At 33.4% G+C, this 16,279-nt stretch overlaps 1 protein-coding gene across 2 annotated transcripts in view; it reads left to right on the forward strand.

Annotated features, from left to right (window-relative positions):
• The first annotated feature begins 1,989 nt into the window (after positions 1-1,989).
• The window catches only part of LOC117118535 (meiosis-specific with OB domain-containing protein-like), a 34,403-nt gene continuing 20,113 nt past the window's right edge, over positions 1,990-16,279 (forward strand). The window contains exons 1-9 of one of the 2 annotated variants that reach the window (XR_004447055.1): positions 1,990-2,110; positions 4,142-4,317; positions 5,895-5,952; positions 6,247-6,378; positions 7,136-7,217; positions 9,572-9,764; positions 10,610-10,710; positions 11,854-11,906; positions 12,466-12,561. Coding sequence is in view for 1 of the 2 variants with exons in the window: in XM_033263155.1 (XP_033119046.1) it covers positions 4,150-4,317; positions 5,895-5,952; positions 6,247-6,378; positions 7,136-7,217; positions 9,572-9,764; positions 10,610-10,710; positions 11,854-11,906; positions 12,466-12,561 (883 nt within the window). In the remaining variant the exon portion in view is untranslated. The remainder of the gene's footprint in view (positions 2,111-4,141; positions 4,318-5,894; positions 5,953-6,246; positions 6,379-7,135; positions 7,218-9,571; positions 9,765-10,609; positions 10,711-11,853; positions 11,907-12,465; positions 12,562-16,279) is intronic. The other variant, XM_033263155.1, reaches the window with a different exon arrangement.

The raw sequence follows: 16,279 nt of genomic DNA on the forward strand, positions 1-16,279 counted from the left end.
AAGAAAGTTTTAGACAGTGCCCATGAATGGAAGGATTTTAATACAGTACTGAGGAATGGAAGTTAGCGAAGTCCTTGGCTTGCTTAACCGTTTTTCTTCGATCGTCGCTTCCAACCGTCTAGGCGCGTCTAGCCTAAAGAGGGCCTAACATAGCAGGTCGAGATCCATGAAAAGTCGTATTTATAAAGATGTGGGTTACCCACATCTTTATATTTGCACAAGTAATTAAAATTGTTTATTGAGCAGATTAATCACACTGATAAACAATTGTACTACATTCGGCTGATGTATATGAACTTTATTTAGAGACATAATTTCATCATTTTCTTTCCAAAAATCTTAAAAAACGTTAACTAGCACCTTATATCGACTTTTGAATGGTGAAAATCGGCTCAGTATGATAACCATGGAGGTATTTTTGAGAAGGAGATCACTCGGCAACAGTTCCCTTTGACGCGACAAACCCATGTGTTCCCCGCTTTTGCATCGCGCGCGGGCGTATTACCCTATAATTCACTTTTTTTTCGTTAGCAACAACTTGGCAACGACATGCATTTATACGCCTCCAGCAGAGCAGTGTTGTGCAATAAAGCGTTTGATTTTAACCCATTAAATATCTTTATAATAAACAGTGTTCCCCTGATTAGATTTTTTCGGACTTTTAATATGATGTTATTTGTATATTTCAGGAACGGATTCCGTAAAATATTTATGTTAAAATTACTTCTGTGTTCATTATAATTTTGTCTAAAGATTGATTAGTTCGACTATAAAGCTAAGTCAGCGTAAAACTGAAAAATACTCAGATTTTGGATTGATTTTTCGAATAGTTAACCCTCGTTAACCCTAAAATGACTTTATTATAATCCTCAATCATTTATTAATTAATATCTGTTAAAATTAGAATTAGCGAATTTTGGCCAATTTATGGAAATTGAAGTTGAAATATGCTATACTTTTAAAGGTCATGGTTCCATTAAATTCGAAAATGTTTTTGGTGGAAAAAATTAATATGTTTGATATTTTATGAGAAGGACGCACATCTCCGCTCTCGAACATAGCGCGTGCGTACAGTCCTTTGATCTTTACTGTGGCATCGACAATCCGATACTAGTTGCGAGTACAGTCGTCAATTATTAGTCTATGCGTGCCATTCGTTTCATGGTGTTAGTTTTTATTTTATTAATTTTGGGTACCGGTACTTCGCAATGCCTGTTACATATAATTTTTTTTGACCGCGAGCTTGTTAAATGCTTCCATAAATTGCAATTTGATTTGTGAAAATTGACCAAGAAAATGAAAAGTTATAGCAATTTAAAATTTACGAATCTTATAAAATTTCATGTTCTTATGTAACATTAATCTGTTATTTTGACAATGTTGGCACATGGTGCCGAAAACGAACATTTGGGTATATACAGAACATTTATTAATTTATTGGTTACAGCATGCACGCAAAGATCATACGCGGCGGATACCCTACGCGGTGGATACCCTACGTGGCGCTATTTACACGATCTTTTGTTACTTTTTCGCCAGTGACGTCATGGTAAAATCGTATATAATCGCCTATAACTTCATTAAAAAAAAAGCCAAAAAACGATTTTAAGGTTGATTCTATTATTAATGGCATATCAAAAATCGACACTAGATCAAAAAATCATTTTGCTAGTTCTCTTTTAACAACAAATATAAAACGGAGAATCTCAATCAGATAATGAAATGCATTAAAATGCCGAACTACAAATAACAAAACAATTTTGGGTTCCTTGGACTATAAATGGGTATTGACGTAAGATCATGGTAAATGTTGGTACTTAAAGCCTTTTTGAATTGAATTTTTCGGTAGGAATGTTGGAGTGTCACCGTAGTCCCCACAATTTTAGAAATCAGCATACTAAAAAAGTTTCATGCTTCCTTCCAGGTGCACCATTTAGGCAAAAAATGTCACATCCGCCCGACTTTAATGTAATGCTCACTGAATGCACTCCCGGCGTTCCATGAATGCAGCCTCTCTAGACGACACGCACAGGAGCAGTAACAATCTGCCTTGTTTCGTAAACAGATGATATTATTATATACCAAAGAAGGTTTTCGACAGTAAACGAAGGCAATGATAATTTTGTTATTTTGTCATTAAACCTACATTTTGTTTATATTTCATGTCTAGGCCTAGGCCCAGGAGCCCTTCCCTAGCTATAGGTTAGGCCTGGCCCTCGCCCTAGCCTAGCCTAGATAGATAGGGAAGACTGGATACGTACGCCAGGCCTGGAGGCGGGAGGATGCATGCTAGGCTTTTTACAGAAACAACGCAAATGTTACAAGTCGATTGGTTTGGAGACACGTTTCTTTTTATCGTTTTCATACAATATATATTTGGATCATGATAAAATGCTTCAAATAAAATTTAGATTTATAAAATAATTAGGCCTAGGCTTATCGTTAATTTAGAGAGGATTAGTAATAAGTTTGTTTTGTTTTTGTTTGTTGCGTCTCCATTTACATTACCAAATGTTCTGTTTATAACAATACATAGGCCTGTATAAAATAAATTAAAATATACCGAATGATGTGATAATGAAAATAAAGCAAATATATTATTTTATTCATAAGGCCGACAAAATCACTCATTGCATTGAAATTAACTAAAGAAATTATTAACTACTGTACAGTATACAGTATAATACTCCATTTACATTACCAAATGTTCTGTTTATAACAATACATAGGCCTATATAAAATAAATTAAAATATACTGAATGATGTGATAATGAAAATAAAGCAAATATATTATTGTATTCATAAGGCCGACAAAATCACTCATTGCATAGAAATTAACTAAAGAAATTATTAACTACAGTATAATTTGAGGAAAGAAACATTTTCAAAATTTATGTTGAGTTTGAGGTGAAGCAGTCACATGGTTTGTATCTTCTTGTTTGTTTTATTTCCATTGTCGATGCATAATTTGATTAGGCATGTTTATAAAATACACAAATAAATGGAAATAGTAGAACATAGTTTTCTATAGGCCTACAATGTTAATGGCTGTTTCAGGCTTCTTTTGTTATTAAGTAAGCCGGAAATTTCACTCACAAGGCCTATTGTTGCATGGAAACTAACTATAAAAATCGGAAAGAAACACCCACAAACATTCCCACTGTACTCTTTAGGGTGAAGCAGACATCCTGTGTACGCCGCCTTCAGGAATGTGTGGGCGCACTACTGCAAAGAGTGAAGTAGGTTAGATAATAAAATTTGATGCCCCCGGCTCTGTGTAGGCTCAATCTCCAGCCTCCCCCCCCCCACCTTTTGACATCTCTGGATCCACCCCCGATGGATCAATAGTTGCGATTTGGATTAGGATGATGTACTGTTTTTGTAAATTTGAAAATGACGATAATGAAGTTTGCATGTTGAAGTAATGCTGACGGTACAACGTAGATAGGCCTGATTCTGAAAAGGTTTATTTTATTTTTTTTTGGAGAATGTCTCATTTTTTTGTTAATAAATGAAATTACTAGCAGCGAAAACAAACATGAAATTCAGATATTTGATTTAACAATTAAAATACCGCAACAAAACACAAAAGCCTTTAATTATTAAGGATCATTTAGAAATTGATAATATAATTCTACTGTCTTGTACACTTGACTTTTCACTACTGGGAACTGCAAGAAAAAACAACATTGTTTTTGAATAACCACATACTGTAAAATTATACTCAAACTAATTAAAATTTCTGAAACAATAACAATTGTAAAACTTAAATAATAATCATACTGAAAAATTCAGGGATCATAAAAAAAGACAAAATAAATCATACTAAAACACACAAAAAAAAAGCTCTTTAAAAATACAGGACCCAAATAAACCACAGTGCGTATTTGGCGCTCCATGCTGCTGCTGTTAATTGCAATCGAAATGCTTACAAACAATAGGCCGCGACCACTTCTGACCCGGGTCGTTTAGACCTTCTAGCCCGGGTCGTTTTTAAACGACCCGCCGAATCGACCCAGGCCAAATCGACTCAGGGCCGAAACGACCCAGGAAACCAGTTTTATTTTATACAGTTAGTTTATATATTAGTTTATACTGGATGGGACTACTGTACCAGTTTTTATAAAAATTGTTTTTACAGAATCCAATATGGCTTGGGCTGAACCCTTGGATTTTGGTACGCAGGTTTCTTGGCCAGATGGAACTGTTATTGGTAATAATCCAGCAAGAAGGAATGCAGACAGTAACAGCAGTAGTACAAATGGAAACCAGATGAGGACCTTTATAGCGGATCTTGCACCTCATCTGCCAAATGTGGTAATGCACTGTCCACACAGTATCAAATTTTATGTGACAAAAAAAAAATGTGACACGCCCATATTTGGGTGTAATATGACATCATAAAGGTAAAAGGTAAAGGTAGGGGAATAACCCATAACTCGCAGAATCATTGTGCTGAATTGCATATGGGCATATTCTGTGACTCCCTAGCTGCCGTTAAGAGGGACTTATAGTAGGTACATGCTCACGTCATTCAACAATGATAAGGGCTGCAATGAACCATAACATCGGGGTAAAATGATATTTTGTAGTAGAACTGATTTTTTTTCTACAGTAGGACGAAAAAATTTGTTTGATGAAAAAATTGGGAACGGTAATAACAAGATACAGATTTTTGAATATTAAAAAACTGGGGGGAAAAGGGGTGTAACTACGGTATCTTTTTTCCATGTTTCCCGCAGTTTTTTTTAATATTTAAAAATCTGCCTCACATTAACCGTTCCTGATTTTTACATCAAATTACTTTTGTGTATCTTAGAAAAATCAGTTTTTGCAACATATCAAAAAATGTTTTTCCTCCGGAGCCTTACCTTAAAGTGCACACGAGCCCTGGGCAAGGAGAGGCTGGAACCAGCGCCGATGGTAAAGCTGTAGTTAGCGGTCCCCTGCCTTACTGCTGGGCCACTCGAGTCGCAATAATCATGTCCACATCACACAAATTTGTCAGATAAAATTTGATAGTGTCTACAGCTTAAAGCTCTGTCCACACTATCAAATTTCCTTGAACAAAAAACTGTTGTATGCCCATATATAGTCATGATGTGCCTATATATGGTCATGATGTGATGTCATCATGACCATATTAAGGCATGTCACATGTTTTTGTCAAATAAACTTTGATAGTCTGGACAAGGCTTTAGATTTGTGCATGGAAACATGATAATATTAAATTTTAAACAATGTGTGGAAGTGTGTGGTGCGGTCAGCAATACATCATTATGCCCATATTTGGGTATAATGACATCATCATGCCCATATATGGGCACATCACACACATTTGTCACATAAAATGTGATGTGTGGACAACGCTTGTTCAAAAGTGTGAATTTGCTCTGTCCACACCTTAAAAGTTTATGTGACAATTACCTGTGGTTCACCATTTATTGGTATGATATGACATCATTATGCCCATCACACACATTTGTTACCTAAAATGTGATAGTGTGGACAGCGCTGGTTCAAAAATGTGAATTTGCTGTGTCCACACACACACACCTTAAAGGTTTATGTGACAATTACTTGTGGTTCACTATTGTATGACATAATTATGCCCATATGTTTTTCTGATATGACAGTGCATCATCATGCCCATATTTGGGTGTAATACTGTATGACACCACATTTATTGTCACATAAAATTTGATAGTGTCCTATAGAGCCTTAGTGTAGGGGTTAGTCTCATTACTTGTGTCTATGAGCTATTTATTAATATTTCAATTTTATAAAAACTTGCTCTTTATGAAAATGTTATTCATGTTAGTTTTTGGTAAATATACAAATTAAAAATAGCAATTATAATGATTTTCGTTCTTTATATGTTTATTCAAAAACAGGTGTTGTTTGGAGTTGTACTTTCAAAACAGTCCCCCAGATCTGTTGTCAGTAGAAAGTGTAAGTAGTAAATACTATAAGAAGAGAGGAGAGATTAAGTGAGGAATTATGAAAAGGAGAAAAGAAAGGTGGATGAAAGTAGAGCAAGAGAAAATTATTTACATTTTAAATTAACATATTCAAGGGGATATGGCATTATTTACCCCGCTGACTTCATTATTTACTTAATTTTTAGAAACCAATGGATTCTTTGGAATTGGAGCTTTGGTGTTTGTAATAGTCATGTGGGTAATGATATAACAATCTTATCTTAATAATACCACCATTTTTTAAATTTTTTTAAATAATACACAGACCCAAACACTCAGAGGTACGTGTTCAGTTTTGTGCTGAGAGATTCCGTCACAGACTTTATCAACATCTCATGTTGGGGAGCTGGAGGCTTCATCAAAGAATTGGCAAATAGTTTCAAAATTGCAGACATTGGTAAGATTTTTAACGATAACTGGTTAATAGTAATAGTTGAACTGGTAATCGGTGGAGCGGAGTGTTGAATAGCTTTGGCGATTTAAGATAAATGCTTGCCTCTTAATCCAAGGGTCCTATGTTCAATTCCTGTCATAGCAGGACTTTTTCTCGCAACTACTCCACTCCACTTTGTAAGTCTCATAGAAGCATCACATTATATAATTTATTTAAGAGGACCCCTGAATATTAGCTGACCTTCTAGGATATGCTGGGAGCGTCACCCTCTATAAATATGGTTGAAAAAAATGTTTTATTTATCATCTGGAAAATATATTTTAGTTTACAATTAAACAGAATAAAGAAAATCATAATTATGTTAAATGAGGTGTTCTACTATAATATGAAATAATAAGGTCAAATAATCATGTGAAATAAGAATATGAAATATATGAAATAATCATGTGAAATAATATGAAATATATGAAATAATTATGTGAAATAATAATATGAAATAAGCATGTGAAATAATAATATGAAATAATGATATGAAATAATCATGTGAAATAATAATATGAAATAATCATGTGAAATAATAGTAATATGAAATAATATGAATAATAATTAGGCTTTTGCACCAGAAGTTTACTAATTTTTTGTTTGTGAACTCACCATAAACTCATCAAGATATTTTATGAATTATAATTAATAATGATATACAGCATAATCAATTTTTTTAAATATTTACTATGATATACACATTTATTATTATTTTTAGTGGTAGTGAAAAATCCTTTGATACAGGCCAAGCAGAGCTCAGATTTTGAAGCTGAGGACAGGTTTAAGCCATCGACTAGCAGGTAGCTTAGGCCTACAGTTTAGGGCAGTTTGAGGGCAATTGACCTTTCCACTAAGCCCCGCCCCTTTTATATCTGATCCTGTTCTGATTGGTTAGTTGTTAAGTATGAATGGCACCCAGGAAAGGTTCATTGCTGTTCGATTTCTAATCTCAAAGTTATCATTGTAGGCTTAGTCCTCTCACATACGTGACCAGCTGTCGCAAGACCCTCTGTTTGTAGGAAAAATTTAAAATTGAGTTTTTTGGTCTTTTCAAATTCTGCATAAAATCTTCTTTAAAACAGTGTTTATATTATGGAAATTGGTTGATTATTTACTAAAGTTTTGCCACAAATGGAGGGTTTTGCCAGATCCGGTCACATATATAATTAGTTTTATTTCTGCTTTGAACTAACTACTAAAATTATTGAAGAATCAGTTGTTTAGTTTTTATTTTTAATATTTTTGAGGTTAGTAAATTTTAGCCAATGATTTTTTAATAATAATTGTTTATATATTGGATATAGAATAAATAAATCCCATCCTGGAATGGACTTTTCCAAAAGGACCCTTTTCCTTAATAGAAACTGTTTCTAAATCATAATTTGATACTATAGATCAGTACTTTGGAAAGGTTCATATTATGAATTTGAGGTATTTGTTAGTGACTAACACACAAACCATTTGTAAAAAAAAAAAGAAAATCAATATTATTTCATATCTATATTGTTGCTGTTTTATAGATTAACCTTTTTGTCCACTTTTTTTTAAACTAAACTTTTCAACTTTCCAGGATTTGGTTAATTAGTTTCATTAAAATAAATTGTATTGGAATAATATGTTTATTATTACTTCAGTTTTATACACCTATTTATATACTTTTAGTCATTGAATTAATTTTTTTTGTGATATGTCACTCCAATTTTGTTGAATATTTGCACTAAACACATTTGGATTTTTTTTTTTTTATTTTTTTTTATAATTTAGGTGTTTGTATGATTAGAGTTCAGATCAACACATTTTTAGTGGGGCTAAAGAAGGTTTTAAGATTTATCATTTAACTGGGAGGTGTTGTACTTTGATCTGTATCATTCATTTATTATACAGTATTTGATCTTAACACTCATAGACCTGTCAGTTTAATCAATTATAGTTTTCTTTCAGAATTGTGATTTACAAATTCTTTCTAGATTATAAGTTATTTTAATTTAGTCAGATGAGGCTTGTCATCCCAAAACCACCATTAGTAACCAAAAAATGAAAATTGACTTTTTAATAATGTTCTTACTCTCCACATTGTAAGCTTAAAAAAGTGATAATAATGGAATCGATTTGCTAATTTATGCCAAAGTTATGATAAGTATTATGGCTTCTCTGAACTAAGGTATATATGGTCATAGACAATCTTGCTCCCCAAACAATTTGTCAGTGTCTCACAAAAATAACTGCAAATGGCCGCATGGACACTCGGCAGATCACTAAAGGGGACTTACATATCCCCAGACCCCACTTTGAACTTTTCAAACTTTCATTTAGCTTTAATGCCCCCTCTTTCTTTAACTCTCTTCCCTTAGATATCCGCAATGCTTCTACTTACTCCTCCTTTAAATCGTCCCTCAAAAGTTACCTCCTTTTTTCTCTCCTGTAATTCTGTTTGTTTGTTTGTTTGTTTGTGTTTTGAATTTGCACTGAGAATTCATTTTTTGATTTCTACCTTATTATTTATTTTCTATTTTATTTATTAATTTAAATTGATTTATTTTCTTTAAATTAAGAGTGATTTGATTTATAGTTCTCATATACATTGGCCTATTATCTATTTTAAATTTATTTGATTATTTTATTTAGGCTACTTTATTCCCTTTGTTGTTTTGCCTATTGTTTTTTAATATTGCTCTTTCATTTACATCTTTAATTGTAATTTAATTTTAATTTTTATATTAAGTTTTTCATTTAAAATTTGAATTAATTCTTTATGTAAATTTTGAATTGAAAGGTTGTTATTTATTTTACTGTAATTTAATTAGTTTAATACGCTCTTTTGTTTTGTTTTACTATGTGTATTGAGGGTCTCTAATGATCAGCTTCGGCTGGATGGACCACCCTCATTAAAGATTGTTGAAATAAAATAAAATAAATAAAAATAGACTAAAGAAATGATTCTTTGCTCTATGATATGGTGACTACTTATCGGTAAGACAGCGGTGTCTACCTGATGGCTAATTGTCTTTCAAAGAAAGATGGCTAACATTTATAATAATACAATACTATGCTCATTACTCGGTTTCACATATATTACACTTGTATTGGGATGGCGTGCCTCATTTAAGAAATTTGGAAGAAATAATTCTCTTATATCTCTCCTCTATGTCTTCAGTTCATTTCAGTTATCTCTGAGTGAAAACCACTCATCCATCCAACTTTACACCGGTAGTGATGTGGACCAGTTCCAGAGTCTTCTGCATCAGCCAATCAAGGAGGGAAATGACTACTACACTCTTGAGGATGTCATTGCGAATGGACAAGAGCTTAGTGGACAACACATTAATTTGCTGGTACTAGTGAAGAGTGTAAGTAGGCAGGTGTATAAAGTAGCACTGTGAGGGGAGAAGAAGCAGGTCAGTGCCTCAGCGACCCGTCTTCAAAGGGGCCTTGGGGGAGGGGGGAAAAATAAGATAAATTTTCCTAGTACTGCTGTAGGCCATCTCTCCACCACTGTCTTCCCTACTCACTGCACCGTACGAGCATCTTACACTCTCTCTGTGTGCTATACAACACGGTGCCATCTGTTGATTGTCATTGTCTGTCTGAACAGATTGTCATTAAAATTGTGTTATGTTCGCATCGTTGCGTTGTTTTCTCCTAAGAATTGCATCGGCCTACGACCATCCAAAACAATGAGTGCCTGGCTTTAGCGGTATTGTTCATTCCAAATTATTTTACGCTGCGGACAATGTGTTTTCATTTGCCCTCCCCTCCCCCCTCATTATTTCATTTTTTAAAAGTAACAATCATTTCATTTCTTCCCCTTTCTCTATTGAACATGCTTCACCGACACCAGATATTCATAACATCAAATAATGAAAACACTGTAAATTTTTATAGTGCCATATCTGAAAAATGCACTCATGGTGCTGTCCCAAGTTAAAATAAAAAGCAAGAAGAAACAGAATTATTTGAAGTGGATGACAAAAAGAAAAAAAAAAGGCAGGATTTAAAGAGTGAAAGGGATCCTGCAGAAGGAATGACTGTGGAAGGTCATTCCGAATCTTTGGAGAAGTGCAAGAGATGCTCTTCAAACCACATAGATTACACGTTTGATGTTTTTCAAGATGATGTTTGTCGGATGAGGAAAAACTCAAGGAATAAACTTGTTATTAAATTGTTCTTCTCTCTGTTAACTTTCATATGCCAGGTTGGGAATGTTAAAGATATTGTAACCAAAGACGGACGGAACATCCATCGCTGTGAGGTCAAAGTGTTTGATGATACTTATCTAAATTTCTCCATCATTATGTAAGTGGATTCCAATATTTAATATATAGAAATGTGATTATATTGCTACTGCACCTCTCATCAGTGATTATATATTTTCATATTATTATTTGATTTGAGGTAGTGCCATCCTGGCGAGTCAAATGGCAAGCGGTTAAGGCGGGGGCGCCGTAACCTACTGCCATAACATCAGCGCTGGTTCGAACTGCACGCTCGCCTATGGTTCTGGGGGTGGAACAAGTCTTCTCGGATAAGGACTATAAACCGTAGGCCCAGTGTACGCAATTGGCTCATGTGCACTTTAAAGAACCCAGTACAACTCTCGAGATGAGTAGTGGGTTACCCCGGTGTACTGGTCCATACAGCCTCTGTTGTCTTGTGATGGGATTGCCACTTTGATGAGTGATTAGTTCACTGTTTTGCGTATCCTTGGCTTTCGTGCCTAAAGCTGAATTAATAAATATTTATAGTTTCAAAGAGTGGAGCCTTTTTTTAGTCATGAGGAGCAATCCCGGTCATTGCAGGTTTTTAACTCAATTCAATAAATGGTGTAAATAAAAACATTATTATTCATAAAGATGACCAAGTATTGAGTTAATAATAATAAACATAAACATAAATGAGTATTTCAGTGTGAATCTCACCAAGAATAACCCAGGTAATCTGAAGACTTGTTTCGGGATCCTTCTGGTGGTGAATTGGGCAGTAAACCGGGAGACAATCCCCTACTCCTTTCCGTAGAGTGTACTGCGTTCTTTAACGTACGCATGGGCCATAATGCACACAGGACCAACGGCTTAAACGTCTCATCCAAAAGATAATGAGCTATCGTAACTTGTATTTCAGCCCTCCAGCTGAAACACAAGAAAAGCAGTGATGGGAATTGAACCGGGGATCTAGAGATCTCCACGGTTCAGCGCACACACAGTGGCTACCACCAGATTAGACGACTGAGCTAAGCTGATCCCTATAATCCCTATAATTATTTAAATTCTCCATGAATTTCTGTATACCCTATAAAAATTCTTCTTAGATATCTACTGAACAGAATACCAAGAAAAGAAGAAAAATTTAATCTAATTGAAAAGAGTTATTCATTTGTATTATATGATATTTTTAATGTTAATTATAATTACATTATTTTTCTTTTAATTGTTATTTCAGGTGGGATATTTCAGTGATTGAACAGACTTACACCTGGGTATCAAAGGATACAGGTATTTGTTAACAAACGAGCAATTGTTTTAATTGTCATTATGATTTATGTTGAAATATATGAATTATAACATTTTCTTCACTTTTAAGCTTTTGCATAATTATTTCTGATGAATTTTGAATTGATTTTTCCCTTTTATTTTTTTAAAATACAGTATATTGAATTGTTTGTTTTAATTGAAAATGTGCTAAATAAGTTATTATTATTTTTATTATTATTATTATTATTGTTATATAAACTTAATTTGTATTTTATATATGTTGAATTTTTCTATTTGTAAAGATACCTTTCTTTTAAGTTGTAGATATCATGTAATTCAGCCTTGGCTGGAGCTTTGAAATGAATAAAAATATAAAAAGCATAATTGCTATCATTGTCAAAATCATCGTTATAGTGCCATTGTCATTATCATTTACAATTTACCACATCTACAATAGCTCCTTCCAGATTCAACCTATCCATGACCTTCCTTGTATTCTTTCTGTTTGACAGTTTCAAATCACACATCTTCCGAATCATGACTCTCTAAGAATATTTTTAATTCTCTTTCGTTTCCTTAGTTCTTTTTTTCGCCGATGTCCTCATCAAGTTTGACAATTTTAGGATGTGTATGACAGCCACAGTGGATAGCAAGACAATTATCATCACAAATCCTGGTAAGTATGGTTTCCATTTTCCATTTTATTTAAAAAAAAAAAAAGCTTTCTTAAAAACATAAATGTAATTACTACTGACAGGACAAAAATACACTTCTTTTTATGAACCCAAAAAGAATGGTCTTCTTTAGTACATTTTTATCGTCTCTCTCAGACTATTTTATGATTACTTACCAGGATAAACTGACTATTGCATTTGTTCCTTAAACTACAACATTCCTAAAAAAATAATAGGACTGTCCATTTTTTGCTAACCATGATGTGTGTGCATCTCATTCTTTGGAGACCAAAAAACATTATCTTTTTCATACATTTTCGTAATATTTGTCTTGTATATATTTTATCATTTTGTTACAAATTTTTATTTGTGAATAAACAGTTTATTTTGTGAACATTTATCTGGATAAATGTACATTTTTCGTACATTTTTATCATCTATGTCTCATAAATATTTGATTATTTTATTACATATTTTATCAGTTTATTTCATGAATTCTTACCTGGATAAATTGTTTTGTTCCTCCCCTGAGAATATTTGAACTGTCTGTCCCATGCTAACCGCTAGGTATGCGTCCGTGGAGACAAAAAGGCATTATCTTTTTCGTACATTTTTATCATCTTTGTCTCATAAATATTTTATCATTTTGTTACATATTTTATCATATTTCATCAGTCTATTTCATGAATACTTGGATGAATTGCTTTGTTCCTCTTAAAATACCAACCCCCTTAAGAATATTTGAACCGTCCGTCCAATGCTAACTGCTAGGTATGCCTCCGTGGAGACAAAAAGGCATTATCCTTTTCGTACGTTTTTATCGTCTTTGTCTCATAAATATTTTATCATTTTATTACATATTTTATCGGTCTGTTTCATGAATTCTTACCTGGATAAATTGCTTTGTTCCTTTTAAATACCAACCCCCTGAGAATATTTGAACTGCCCGTCCCATGGTAACCGCTAGGTATGCGTCTGTTGAGACCAAAAGGCATTATCTTTTTCGTACATTTTCATCATCTTTGTCTCATAACTATTTTTATTATTTTATTACATATACATATTGATAAGCTGCATAAAGTTAATGAAGCTTATTGGTAAACTACTCCCCAGCTGGTAGTTCAATATTTGATTGATAACACAGTTGAGCCATTGTGATTGTAAATTTACATCTTCGCCTGAAAGAGCAAACTCATATTTTATTTCATATTCACATTTGTTAATGCGAAACCTGAAAATCTGCAAAACAATGTTAAAGTAAATATAAATTTTTCGTTGACGACAAGATGGAGCCAAAAAAAAATTGTTTCCATTAATCTTCAATTCCTCAATGACTCGTAAAGAAAATGTAAAGTAAAAACTTTTTTTTTCCGCCGCTTGTTTTGCTTTTATGAGAGCTATAAAATTCATGAATAGATGAATGTATTAGTTTCTTTATAAAATTATTAGAAAAAGTTATTATTAAAACATACATTTATTAGAAATACAATAAAATAAATTATATTTTATTGTAAGAATGATGGAATCTTAGCTGCGTGTGGTCTGGTATTCACCAAAAACAGATGCTTATGGCGCCTTTCATTTATTACATTTGGTGAAAGTTTGAGCGCTGCATAGAAATTGGATTTCATATAGTTTTCCAGATAATCACGCAGATATATTCAACCAAATTGTGGAATTTTTGAATACTGTAAATGAAACTATGTCGTAGTAGTTGTGTAGTGTTTTCAAGTCATACTTTATTATGTTTTTATACTGAACTAAGCATGTTAATCATGTCGTCTACAGTATTCTTTGTTTAGTAAAAAAATAAAGATAAAGATTGAACAGGTATTTGTACAATAAGTACAGCAGCTGTATTGGTTACTACCATCAGAACCCAGGGGCAGATCCAGAGATGTCCGAAAGGGGTTGGTGCCAAAATGGGGGATGAAATTGGGGCCGATCAAGACAACACTAGCCCATGGTGTCTGGCTTTCCCCCTGCGAAATTTTTGTTAGGTGCCCAAAAATAACCTCTGATGAGGCATTGACATTGAGGGGGGATTTTATTCTGGGACTGTAACCAAGGCCCTAATCGCTCCTTGGTCTGGACTCCAGACTGACTTTTGGCCCTGTTACTGTTGAAGGAGCCAAATTAACTCTCATTTAACTAAGCTTAAAATCAATATAATGAAGATAAAATCATAATAATTCTCTCCATGTACACATTTTTATTCCTGGGTAGCGAAAGAGAGACAAACAAATAAAAGTGCCTTTGATTAGTGCTAAAGAGCAAAAATGGACAGTGTGGGAATCGAACCCATAACCTCATGAGTAAGGACCATAAGTCCTCAACATTATATAGAGAAGGCTTTCTTTACATTTACAAATGGCCAATCGATTTAGAGGTGATCATAATAATTGCTGCCATTAATATCTTTCTTGTTTAATATTGTGCATGTACCACAGTAACATATGATTACAGAAAGATCATAAGCAATAATTAAAACTGACACATTAGGGGAGAAATTGCCAGATAAGAAGACACCAGCTACTGTGCAGTACAATATGCAGTTGCATATTTAGGGAGGTGCTTGGAGGGTGCACACCCCTCCAAAAGTTACTCGCGCCCACCCAGTCATGTTCAAGTACAGTAGTTAGAAATCACCTAAAATAAACTTATTTTGCTAGTTAACGCCCCCTCAACTGATTACCGAGGCCCCCACTTCACCTTTGGACCCCATCAGCACCCCCACTTCAAGACCCCTACGCGCCACTGACTATATGCAAATACAGTTTTAAGTATAGGTACATTTATTTTAAGGAAGTGTTACAAAGGTTATACTTGAAAAAAAAACATAAGTCATAAATGTGAATTTGATATTTTAGTTCAATCTCAAGCAACAAAGTATTCTCTGTATGTAATTGACAATAACGTACCATTGTATTTGATTTCATAACATAAAATATAGAAATATGTTTGTTATTAGATATGAGTTTTGTAAAAGATAAAACAAATATGAATCCGAAGACAAAATGTAGAACAAAATTCCAAATTGACCATTAAGAACCATTAAACTACAGATCTTCTTGGATCGCAACACTTCAAAAAGTCAGAGAAATTACTGCTTATCAAGATTTACGTCTACAACGCGATATTTTTCCGACACTTGAATTTTCTTCAAGAACCTACTAGAAAGCATAGAGAAGTGTATTGTTGAACCGATAGAGATCTTGTTCCTTATTTGGTAGTGATGCTTACTGCAGAAGACCTAGTTTTTTTCTGGTAGTGTCTCCTTGTTAATCAGTACATGATTCAATAAGCCATGACTGTCTCCAAATGTACTTAAACATATGAATGAAGACATAAGTTGGATAAGTATCGCTTGAATGAATGAAGATTTTATATGAATATTTTATTTCTAATCCTTTATTCTGTGCTTGTTATTTTTATGAACCATCATTCTTTATAGTGTGCCCTCTATTTCATTTTTTTTTTGTTCATTTATTCAGTTTTTTTTAATCGATTTTAGTACCAATATTATTGATACTGTATTGTAAAAGTTTGTAATCATTTTGAGCCCATAAATTTACATCTTATAAGTGTGCTTTCCCATATATGTACATTCTTATTGAATATTCATATTTGAAAGTGTATTCTACTATATCAGTGGTTACAGTAATTCCTAATAGCCAGCTTGTGAGTGACAATGATTTGAATTTGCATTGAATTCAAATA

The sequence above is a fragment of the Anneissia japonica genome, unplaced genomic scaffold (assembly GCF_011630105.1).
Source record: "Anneissia japonica isolate Jap-2015-1 unplaced genomic scaffold, ASM1163010v1 scaffold287869_len1821871_cov162, whole genome shotgun sequence".
Classification (NCBI taxonomy): domain Eukaryota; kingdom Metazoa; phylum Echinodermata; class Crinoidea; order Comatulida; family Comatulidae; genus Anneissia; species Anneissia japonica.